Below are 12,259 nucleotides of genomic sequence, written 5' to 3' on the forward strand. Positions count from 1 at the left end.
AAACATTTCGTAACTGAAAAGGAGGTATATGTTTGCTCTAATCTGTAATAATTCTATAATTTCACTTATTTAAGATGTACAGACTTGCACACAAACGTTCAAGAAGGTTTCAAATTAGAAAGAAGAGCTCGTCTGCTGCCTTAACAATGTGAACACTTGAAGATAAGCTTTGCTTCAACTCATGAGTGGTCAAGTCAAAGGATTAAGTTTAAGTTTAAATGTTCAACAACTTGAGTTCGGTATCCAAAACCTGTCGTCACAATTGGAGTTAATGAGTATTAAGAAAAAAGTTCAGGTAACATTACTGTTTTAGAGTTCTCAAACTATTAAATTTTCATTTCTATCGCTCTTCTGAAGCTCTCGCAGCCTCACGAATGTATCGGGAGTTAAAGTGATAATTACGATTAGAGTAAAGTGGAAAACGCTTCAGAAGTGACCGAGAGCAAGGCTGGACGACATTAACGACGACATAGCCGCGAACAGAATGATGTCAAGAGGCTATCGAAGGCTATCTACTACATTTTATAATAATATCTAGTGAGTATCTCTATAATAGGATGTTATACAGTCTAAGAGCTTGCTTTGAGTGGTTTTAGATGTCACTTTATTCAACTTTATTGATGCTGTAGGTGTGCTTCCTATCAGTGCGTGCTATATCATTTATCATCAATAAATAAATAAATAAATAAACAAGCAAACAAACAAACAAATCAATAAATCTAACTAAAGCACATGCACAAAAGGCACACAAGAAATCTGAAAATAGGTGAGAAACAAGATCAATGCATACTATCCAATCCATTCTTTTTCCATTCTTTTATTTATTTATTTATTTATTTATTATTATTATTATTATTATAGCTTCTTTATTTTATTTTATTATTAATATTTAGTTTATTTTATTAGTGTTATTTAATTCAATTTATTATTATTATTATTATTATTATTATTATTATTATTATTATTATTATGAATGAGCAATTCTGATTTATTTATTATTACTATTACTATGAATCACCACCAGTCATTCATTTCAATCTCTCCGTCAGACGATCATTTGCTTCCTGTAATTAAAGAGAGACTGTAGAAGGTGTCTGTGCCTGATGAAATGATTTTGACACATCCTGCTGCAGAGCACTGGATTTTTACAGCCTTCTATTTCTGTTGTATAATACACTTCCACTTACAGACTGAAGGCTCAGGGGATCATAATCCAACTTAGTGTTTGAAAACTGAGAAAGTCGGGCTGCTATAAAAAGGAAGCGTTAAATGGATGGTTGTGCCTCATTTGAAACACTTCAGTGCTTCGCTCTCCTCCCTCTCCGACTATCAAACTCCGCAGAAAGACGCAGCGTTTGAGTGACAGAGAGGGATGTGAGAGAAGACGGAGGAAGGGGCGGAGAGATACAGACAGATAGAAGAAGCAAGGTTAGTATTTTGGAACGAGAGCGAAAGAGAAAGAGAGAGAGAGAGAGAGAGAGAGAGAGAGACAGGAGTGAGAAATGAGTGACAGAAACAGAATTGCAAAGACAGTCTTTTAAAAAGAGACATTTCTTGTATGAAAAAAGGGAGCACTTACTAAGGTTACAGTCTATCCCGATACAATCTGGTGGAGAGAAAGAGTGAGATGGTGAGATATAAAAAAAATAAAAAAATAAAAAAAATAAAACAGAGGTTGCAAAATCATAATTAAAAAAAGACATCCTTCAAGGTTTAATCTGCAGACGAGCAAACAGCATTGCATGAAGCACACCATCCGGGGACAAGCCGAGAGTCAACCCTGCCCCTTTCACACAGCTCCACACCCACGGACACGGGAGCTCAGAAAGTCCACTTTATCCTCGCCACGTGACGTTCTGCTTGTGACACCTGGACATGTGCACATCAACCTTCTCATAAGCGAATACACGGCGAGTCCCCAGGTTTATTGGTTTTGTTTCATTTGGCAAACCTACTATATAGCTGTACAGTACGTAGGTATACAATAACTGAGCAATGAGACTCATTTATCAAGCTGAATATGAAAAAATGTATTTGTAAAAGTTCAGAAGTTCAAAAGTGGTGTCTGTTCAGAAAAACGTGAGTTTGTGTAAATTTCCATTTAATCTGGAACCTCGGCATACGAATTTAATTGGCTCTGGAGGCGAGTTCTTAAGGTGAAAATCTGTAATGTGAAACAAATTTTCCCATAAGAAATAGTGTTAATGCAGATAATCCGTTCCAGCCGCCCAAAAATATGACCAATACGAAGCGTATGCAAACTGTACAGCTGCTTACAAAGAACTGACCCAAGCCAAGCATTCCATGTCAAGGCTCCTCACAGGAAGTCGTGCCACCAAGCTTGGGCTAAAAATAGAACAGACCACCCACGACACCAATCTGTCGCCAAAAAAACACAAGAAAAATCATCTAGCTTTCAAACGCGTGCCAAAGGAAACGTTGGCATCGTGGGTTGACGAAACAGCTTTCAGTGACTGAAAAAAATTTGTTAAATTTGTAAACTTGCTTCGCTTTCCTTTCCACTGACGCTAACAAGTTTTAATCGGCTCTCGGATGTATGCGCAACTTAGCCGGCGTTCGGTTCAAGCTGAAAATGCTTCGTATGCCGATACAAATTTCTTGCAAAATTTCAATTCTTAAGGCAAAAATTCGTAAGGGAGCGCATTCATATGCCGAGGTTCCACTGTAAGCACAATCACTAAAGTGAACTCATTTTTATTCAATTTGGTCATTTCATAGTACTGACCTAAAAGTAAGCAAAAGAGATAACACTAATTATTCAATTAGGCAATCGGAATGGTGCTGTATAAAAGGAGGAGGAGTTAATGTGTGTTTGAGGTAACTGACACTCTGCAGTGGCTGAGCTGCATTACTGGAAAACTGAATATACGCTACCCGTATAATGTCCTTGTTTGGTTCCTGTTTGTCAGGATAGATAAATAGACAGACAGACAGACAGACAGATAGACAGACAGACAGACAGATAGATAGATAGATAGATAGATAGATAGATAGATAGATAGATAGATAGATAGATAGATAGATAGATAGATAGATAGATAGATAGAGGTTTTTGTCCAGTATGGCCTAGAAAAGATTGATAAATGAAGCCTAGTCCATAAGGGACCATCGCTGACCAAACAGGATTCAGGTGGTGGCTCATTCTCAGCACAGCGGTTACACTGATGAGTGTGTAGCAGTGAGGTGTACTTGCCACAGTGTGGTGTATTACACACTCCTTAAAAAAAGAGAACATTACCCTATTTCTTTTTGTGTAGGATTGAGGTTCAAAATCAGTGTCTACTCCTTCATCATCGATGGCCTTCAACTAAAACCACTGGATATTTACAAGAAACGCTGTCTGGAGAGGGCAAAAGTCATTATTAAAGACACCTCTCACCCAAATCATGGACTATTTACCCTCCTCCCATAAGGAAGGTGCTACTGGTGCCTCAGACTGAGGAATAGCTTCTTCCCTCACCCATGTACATAAATTTACAAACTCACCCTGTATATATATCACCCCATAGCTGTATATCTATTCTTAATTTATTGTAAATATACTACTATGTACTTCTGGTTAGATGCTAACTGCATTTCATTGGGTTAGGGTTAGGGTTAGGGTTAGTACATATACTTTACACAATGACAGTAATCTAATCTAATCTAATCTAATCTAATCTAATCTAATCTAATCTAATCTAATCTAATCTAATCTAATCTAATCTAATCTAATCTAATCTATTAGTGGACTGCTTAAAATAACTGCAATGCTTTTAATACACTCTTAGAACACATACTGCACTGGTCAATTTGATGCTGGCTGAAAATGTTCCACCAGCCAAATAATCTCGGGTCAGTCAGGGTCCTGTGATGGTCCGTTGTCACTGGTAGAGGGATTGAGACATTGTGTATTTAAAGTCAGTAATTGTACAACTATATGATAAGCTAAGCTGACATTATGACTGGAGATACTGTATTACTGCTAACTCAGCAGATGTGGGCAGTAGTGCTCTTCTTCTGAGAGGGTTAATGTACACTAGCTCAGGTGGACAGCAGAAGCTACTCGGCAAGACGACCGTCCTGTCCTTTCAGAGTCTCCTGGAGTGGGTGGAGCCAAACGGGAAGAAAGGGGCAGCCTGCACCAACAGCCAAATGCAGAGATCCTGGCTTAACCAATTCATCTGTTTTAGTTTCCTGCTTTGTGTTTTTGAGAGAATTCAGTAGCAAAAAGTCAGTCCATAAATACTGACCTCATCTTATTTTGAAGTTAGTCGTATAGATTGGTGTAAATAGTAGAAGCAATTTGGCTGTGGTGAGCTCTCCAGCTGTCAACCACTACAGAAGAGTGAGCACAGACAGCCAAGGACCAGCATCACTGACCTACACACACACACACACACACACACGACTCTCACTCTGTGTAAGATCCCTGCTATTCCAGCTAAAGTAGTGCACTGAATGTTAGACTTATAAATACAGTAAACAGGAGAAGTATTACATTAAAAACAACTAAATAATCTCTCTCTGTACATTTGTAGCATTTCTGAGATTACCGTGAACAACAATCTTGACACATTTTCCTGTACAGAGATGAGACCTGATGCCCTGAAACGGTCACAAGGAGGCTGAAAAGTTGAAAACATTTGAGATGAGCATTACATTTTAACCTTCTGACCAATCATGTCTCAAGTTAGGTGCAAGTGAGGATCTATAGCACAAGGTGCTGGTGAAAATAAATCTCGTTAATGTTGACATGCTGCATTAAATATTATTTATGGCCATTGTGATGTCCTAGTTCAAGTTTCTGTCTCTTCTACCTCCAAAGCCTTATCTCATCTTTATTACAGATAACAATAAATTTAGATAGGAAGCTAAGCTAGTTAGTCATTTCTAGCTAGGATTGGTAAGAGCTCATGATTTTTTAGGATACACCGATCAGGCATAACATTATGACCACCTGCCTAATATTATGTTGGTCCCCTTTTTGCTGCCAAAACAGCCCTGACCCGTCAAGGCATGGACTCCACTAGATCCCTGAAGGAGTGCTGTGGTATCTGGCACCAAGATGCCTCCATGGGCCTCACCTCACAACTTACAGGACTTAAAGGATACTTTTAATAGATACTGACCACTGGAGACTGGGAACACTCCACAAGAGCTGCAGTTTTGGAGATCCAGTTTTGGAAATCCTTACGCTTGTCCATTTTTCCTGCTTCTAACACATCAACTTTGAGGACAAAATGTTGACTTGCTGCCTAATATATCCCACCCACTAACAGGTGCCATGATGAGGAGATCATCAGTCTTATTCACTTCACCTGGCAGTGGTCATAATGTTATGCCTGATCAGTGTATAAAGAAAGAAAGCTTTGTTAAGGTATTGTTGAATTCAGTCAATAATTGTTTAAAATACGGCATAAAACAACACAACTCTGGTTCCATCCAACTTTCCAACACTGAAGCAATGCTTGTAAATAAAGTCTTTCTAAGAAATTATATAGTATTAATTAGCTCTCATGCAAAACAGAGGCATTTCTACATTTATCTGTCTAGTTCTTCCCTCTCAGAAACTAATGCTGTCTCTGAAAAGGACAGATTTCTACTGGTTTGAGCTTACTACACATTTCACATGTTTACTAACGCCCTAAAATCTGCCTTCAGATTTCCATTAAAATCAGTCAAGCAAACAGGGTGGTTTTTTTTCATATTAATTGGTAAAGGAAAAATGTGTCAAAATCTCGTCTGGCGTAATCCGTATATTTTATAGATGTGGCGTAAAAAAGGCTGGAGTAATGAAATTCTATATTTGTGAAGGCATTTTTGTATCTAATGTGACTTTACTCTTCCAGACCATCTTTCTCTTTTCCTAATCACTTTGTTATTGGGTAGAAAACAGTGGCAGGTCTGTATGAAATGGAGCATAAATCCTCTAATTTGGACATCTCAATTTCCAGCCCGAGGCTGAGCAATGCATGTCGTCTACATTTCAACCCCCTGCCACACGCCACAAATTCACACAAACGCTGGAGCTGCATCAAATATTTAAGATGTTTTCATGCTTTCCATTTTTGGCTTATTGAAGGCATATGCCATCTATTTTCCCCTGGGTCTGGGTAATTGGAATAAGAGCCTAACTGGGATACACTACATTGAATAAGATATTTATATGAGAGGTGTCAGGGCCAGAATGTTATTTATGTATGACTGGCATGTGCATTGAAATGTGATTAATTATACTGTGCATATATAGCGCCATGGCTATGAAGTCTGTGCTCTTGGGCGCGTCTCGCTAAACTTCCACACGCTTCCAATGACTGTGTACAAAGAAGCATGAAACAGACAGAGCACTGGGTAAATGTCCTAGGACAGCGGGGTTGGGGCAAAGGGGTAGGGGATGACGTCGAGGGGGTAGTTAAAATAACACCGCTAGATTTCGCAGTTCGTATCAGACGTATTATCCACTACGCTAAATCCTGTAAGTGAGCTGGTCTCCTGGCTGTCCGCTCCAGAACTGCAGACATGATAGCCATTGAAGGCTGCAGAGATGGAGTGAAAGCTATGCTGAGAAGAGAAGAGAAGAGAAGAGAAGAGAAGAGAAGAGAAGAGAAGAGAAGAGAAGAGAAGAGAAGAGAAGAGAAGAGAAGAGAAGAGAAGATGAATAAGGAAGAAAAAGAAGAAAAAGAAGAAAAAAGAAGGAAAGGGAGGAGAGAAGAGAAGAGAAGAGAAGAGAAGAGAAGAGAAGAGAAGAGAAGAGAAGAGAAGAGAAGAGAAGAGAAGAGAAGAGAAGATGAATAAGGAAGAAAAAGAAGAAAAAGAAGAAAAAAGAAGGAAAGGGAGGAGAGAAGAGAAGAGAAGAGAAGAGAAGAGAAGAGAAGAGAAGAGAAGAGAAGATGAATAAGGAAGAAAAAGAAGAAAAAAGAAGAAAAAAGAAAGAAAAGAGAAAAGAGAAGAGAAGATGAATAAGAAAGAAAAAGAAGAAAAAAGAAGGAAAGGGAGGAAAGGGAGGAGAGAAGAGAAGAGAAGAGAAGAGAAGAGAAGAGAAGAGAAGAGAAGAGAAGAGAAGAGAAGAGAAGAGAAGAGGAGGAATAAGGAAGAAAAAGAAGAAAAAAGAAGAAAAAAGAAGGAAAGGGAGGAGAGGAGAGGAATAAGGAAGAAAAAGAAGAAGAAAGAAGAAAAAAGAAGAAAAGGGAGAAGAGAAGAGAAGAGAAGAGAAGAGAAGAGAAGAGAAGAGAAGAGAAGAGAAGAGAAGATGAATAAGGATTTGGGGGAAGTACAGAACTCCATTTGATGAGGAACAGTGCCACCTGCTGACTCTACCCTCGACACTGTTAATACCGTTGGACATTGTCCAGAGGGCAGGCAATGCCAGGGTCAGAGGTCGAAGGTTACCTAAGTTGACGGTGAGTTTGACTTTTCCCCCGTCCAGCTCCAGGCGCAGGGTGTCGGCGGACTCTGAGGAGGTGGTGGCCATGAGCAGGCCGTAAGCCCTCTGGGACATGAAGCGCAGTGAGACGTCCTCGGCTTCCGTGTGCATGGCGCGAGGCATGAGCACCTTCAGAAACATGCTGCCATCGTAACTCAGCACTGTGGACTCTGCACAGGAGAAACACCAAACACCGACTTATTCCTTTTTCCTTTCGGATTATTCACAATTAATACACAGTGTGGGTGTAAACACGGTGGATTAGGTTTCTATAGCATCACTCCCATCCTGGTTTAATTCATTACAGGAGCAAGAAAAAGAGAGCCCTTATGCCGGATCCCAGACTAATACACAGAATGGTAGAAAATAAGGCTCTAGTATGATTACGAACACTCTGCAGCTACAGGCTACACAATCAGAACATTCTTCCATGACAGCATGTGGTAACAGTGTGAGCTGAACACACTTCGGTGGAGTTTCCTCTTTCCTGACATGCAGGTCGTGAATGAGAAACGCAGCATGGTGGATGATGTTGAGCTTTAATGCATCTCACTCACTGACCTAATCAGGGTCTAAAAACATGGTGGAAACAGAAGCGTATAATTTTCATAAGATTACCTGAAATACGCTTGGTGTGTGCGCGAACGCAAGAGAAATGGGACACGAGGGTGAGATTGTCACAGGTAGAAACAACCTGGCAGAAATGACAGCAAATTTCCTGTGTCAAATTTCCAGTCATTTCCTGTCTCGCTGTTATCAACATCCAGCCAGATCAGAACACTTTAAAGCCATTTTCTTCTGCTTGTTGTTGTTCGATGCATAATGACGCATCAACTGTATGAGGTTTTTTTTTGTGTGTCAGTGCATACGCAAGAATAGCATCTGATTAAAAAAAAACCAAAAAGGCTTCTCCCAAACCGAATGAATAATATCACATTAATAGATCATTAACACAATACAGGCTTTAAACCTTAGCAGTTCTGTCCAAGGAGCTCTGTGTTATCTGTTCATTCATTTTTATGCTAATTAAACGGATGAATTCCTATAAACACCTTTCCCACATTAATAAATCATTTGCATGCACATATCAATCCTAAATGTGATCACTGTAAGTGAGTCTGTCACAGCGACAGTTAATATCAATCCCCGATTTCTTTATGTCCTCAAAATGTCTGAAGAAATCAGATTAACCGACTTTAAAAAAAAAAAAAAAAAAACTTCTAAATTGATCTATTTAATTTCCAGCTAATTTATTTTTCATTCAGGCTAAATTTAAGTCGGCTACAACCTTATTCCATAACAACAGAACAGACATTTGATCCCACTAATTTAGGCATTTGGTCTCCATTAGTCAGCCATTACTGATGTGCGGTACTGATTGATATTCTGCTTACAGACAACAGATGGCAGAAGTGAGTTAGAAATCCCACAGCACTACCGGAACACAAACAAAGGGCAAAGTGAATTTGTGTCACCGTGAATAAGATTCCATTTCTGTAAGCTTTGTGGCTCATGTGGCATTACTCATTTCTGCTCAGATAACAAACAGTACAATGCAGTACAATGCTCCAAATCGCCTTTCTCTCTACCCTTCACCCTCGAGCCTTTCCACTCTCACCAGTTTCACAGTTGGGCCCCAGGTATCCGGTGCCGGTGCAGTCGCATATGTGGCGGTTCCACCCTTCGTGGCAGTGGCCGCCGTGGGAACAGGGCTCGGTGCTGCAGCGCCGGTGGGTCTCACGTGTACAGGAGACACTGACGCCTGCCGCGCTCTGCAGCTCGGCCAGACGCCGCAGGTCCTGGCTCCGACCGTCCACAAACATGTCCCGCATGCAGCCCACGAAGCCCAATCGCAGAGATGCTGTCCACACCTCGGGGGGTAGAGGAAGAGCTTTGCTTTCCTCAGGGAGACCGCCAAGGTACATCTCACCATCCAGGTCCAGGATCTCGCTGCCTTCGTTGGTGGAGAAGGGCATGCTGCGGCCGTTCACCGAGACGGAGCCTGGAGGAAGAAGTGAAGAGCAGAGGAGCATGGTGTGGTACAAATATTGAGGTATGTAATTATACAAAACTACTAGCATTCAACTGTGAAGTAGGAGCATAAGCAGGCGCTGTCCTGTCCTTTTACCACAGGCTTTTAAAAGCAAGTTGAAGTTGAAGTTTCATGACCTCTGATGGACTCACCATCATGTCTTCAACCAGTTAATCAGTTAATAATTTCCTGATCTCTGAATGTGGCTGGTGAAAATCTTCATTGCCCAAATCAGCATTGTATTTACGCTAGATGTTAATGATATCCTAAATTTAATACATGACTGTTAGTGACTGTGTGTTAGTCAGTGTTTGTATTGTGATAATACGGATCTTCTAAATTCAGTCACAGATTAAAAACTAAATAAAATTTAACACCAGCCAACAAAAAATGGTCTAAAATCCAAGATCCTGGGAGTTTAATCTTTTAATGCATTTAATTAATATAAAGCAATTTCAGACAATCTTTTAAGGACCCATGGACAACCTTTACATTTCCACTGTACGGTGATTTGGGGTTCCTTAATTTAATTTAGGTTTGGATTGCTAGGCTAGGCCTTGAATAACAAGCATTAAAAACCACAAACTATACTGTCATTATTAAAATGCTGGATTAATATTAGCATATAAAGGTTCAGCTTTGACTGAAGGTCTTAACATAGCCTCATCAGTGTCAATCAATAGACACGCTAATTGAATAAATAATAGAGCACATCAGCTTAATAAGCATTAATAAGAACAATAACGGTGTGTCCCTATCATCTCCTATTTATAAACGATTCTCCTAGCAGGAGTGACATATAAAACTGCACAATCGATCCACAGAGCGGAAGGAATTTGGCGGTGTGAAAACAAAGCTGGAATTGATCCTGGATGCATACTCAAGTATTCAGGCTCTATGGACACCATTAAACACGGACTCCTCTTACAAATGTGTTTCAATCCGGTGCCTGGATATTTTTCCAAAAAGCTCATTTTCATGGTGTTTAAAAATTTAAAAAATTTCCTCATCCGATTGATAATAACTGGGCCACAGAAACGGAGAAGCTGTACCTTTAAAGGCTCTGACAGCTGTTTCTTTAAGTGTCTGAGACTTTTTGCCAGTATCTATAACATCAGACAGTATTCAGGAGAACACTTAATCTGACTGCACCGTTTTGTTATTGATTGCTTTATATAATACGTCCTCACTTGAGTTTAAATTTGTGACTTTTAGCTGCAGACTAGACCAATCGAGAACTTACCAGAACCATCATTAGTTGCACTACAGTCTTATTAAGCCTCCCAGGTTCATCGAGTACTTTTCATAATTGTGCCTTTAGGTGCATGCTCTTTTATTTCGATCTGAATAAAAGCGTCTGCTGAATGACGAAATGTGAAAATGTAATATAAATGCACTATATACAATATACATCTGACTGTTCGTGGGTGGATCGTCTGAGGCTATGACTAGAGAAAGAGAGACATTAGAAATGGATTAATCTGTGGATAATTAATGCATTTTCACTTTTTTGCCATTTAGAGTTTGATAAGTTTGGTCAAAGTGGGAGGTTTTGTATGTGACCATAGAGAAACGCCAGGACGGTTTCAGTCCAAGCAGAACAAACAAAAGTCATTATTAGGTGATCATGACTGTGACCACACATGGACAGACTATTCATAATTACTTATATGTACTGCTTGTCCACTGGCCAATCAGGTGATTTTAGAACCTCAGTAACATACACAACCTTTCACTGTACTTCTTTTGTTCCAGGACAGTTTCCTTCAGAACTAGTGAAGATTCCTGTTTGCATGGTTCCTTGCCAAGTACCAACAGAAAAGCTGTCATCTCATGACAATGACCATGACCCCACACAGCTTGCCTATAAAAGTTCCTGTAATGCTGGTCATCTGGACACTCTCGGCCAAGACACTGCATTCAGAACTAGTGGCAGTTTTTTGCTTTGCTTGTTTCCTTGCCAGATATGAAAGAAGAGTTATCAGCTTGTAACCATGATCGAGGCCAACTTCGGCTGCCTATAAAGGGCCCTACAATGTCCCGTCAATAACCTGGCCATTCTCATCAACATGAGTAGCCCGGCTGGCAGTGCAGGTGTATAACCATGTGCATAACCCTCTGTTCTTCTTCTCTCCTTCCAGACCACCAGGGCAGCTGGCTACTAGTGGAGACCATACACTAAGCTCATCACATTATAATGCACCTGGAATACTAAATGAAACAAACAGCACCCATACAGTAAATAGTGCCAATGGCATTATTATACCTTTTATTATTTTGTTGTTATTCCTTTACTGAGATGAAGAATTGCTGTTAGTCTACTGAGGATAAAATCACTCGTGCTCAAACTGATAATGTGAATAAAAATGTTCTCAAGATCTTCTGTTGGTGAATCACCCGAAACCACAGAGCCAAAGGGTTACAGTGAAGCACCAGTCAGTCTGTAAAATACGCCAAATGGAGATCCATTTGTCCACTATGCATATATGTGCATATATGCACCAATGCTTCCCCGGAGTTATCCATACCATAATAGAAAAGGGCATTTAATAGAAAAGGGCCTATAGACCTGTGTTTATGTATGCATGAACAACCCCTTCCTTTAACCTACGGGTTAAACAGGGGAAGCTTCTTATGGCGCTCCCCAAAGCATAAACAGTTGGCCAACCAGCTGGCCATCACTTTCACATAATGTATGAAATCCCTTCCTGGACACAGAGCTAGACTGGGAACATTTCCATCTGCAAGAGTAGACAAGTTTGATTGGTATTTAAAAATATCATGGCATTCGTATCTTTGGC

The 12,259-nt window shown here is 40.0% G+C and overlaps 1 protein-coding gene across 9 annotated transcripts in view; it reads right to left on the reverse strand.

The window, feature by feature from the left end:
- Nucleotides 1–12,259, reverse strand: part of nrxn2a (neurexin 2a) — a 359,408-nt gene that overhangs the window by 184,423 nt on the left and 162,726 nt on the right. For all 9 annotated transcript variants that reach the window (XM_058415329.1, XM_058415328.1, XM_058415327.1 and 6 more), the window contains 3 exons: nucleotides 9,045–9,428; nucleotides 7,393–7,596; nucleotides 1,580–1,606 (listed from right to left, as the gene is read on the reverse strand). In XM_058415329.1, the coding sequence (XP_058271312.1) occupies nucleotides 1,580–1,606; nucleotides 7,393–7,596; nucleotides 9,045–9,428 (615 nt within the window). The remainder of the gene's footprint in view (nucleotides 1–1,579; nucleotides 1,607–7,392; nucleotides 7,597–9,044; nucleotides 9,429–12,259) is intronic.

The sequence above is a fragment of the Hemibagrus wyckioides genome, linkage group LG18 (assembly GCF_019097595.1).
Source record: "Hemibagrus wyckioides isolate EC202008001 linkage group LG18, SWU_Hwy_1.0, whole genome shotgun sequence".
Taxonomy (NCBI): domain Eukaryota; kingdom Metazoa; phylum Chordata; class Actinopteri; order Siluriformes; family Bagridae; genus Hemibagrus; species Hemibagrus wyckioides.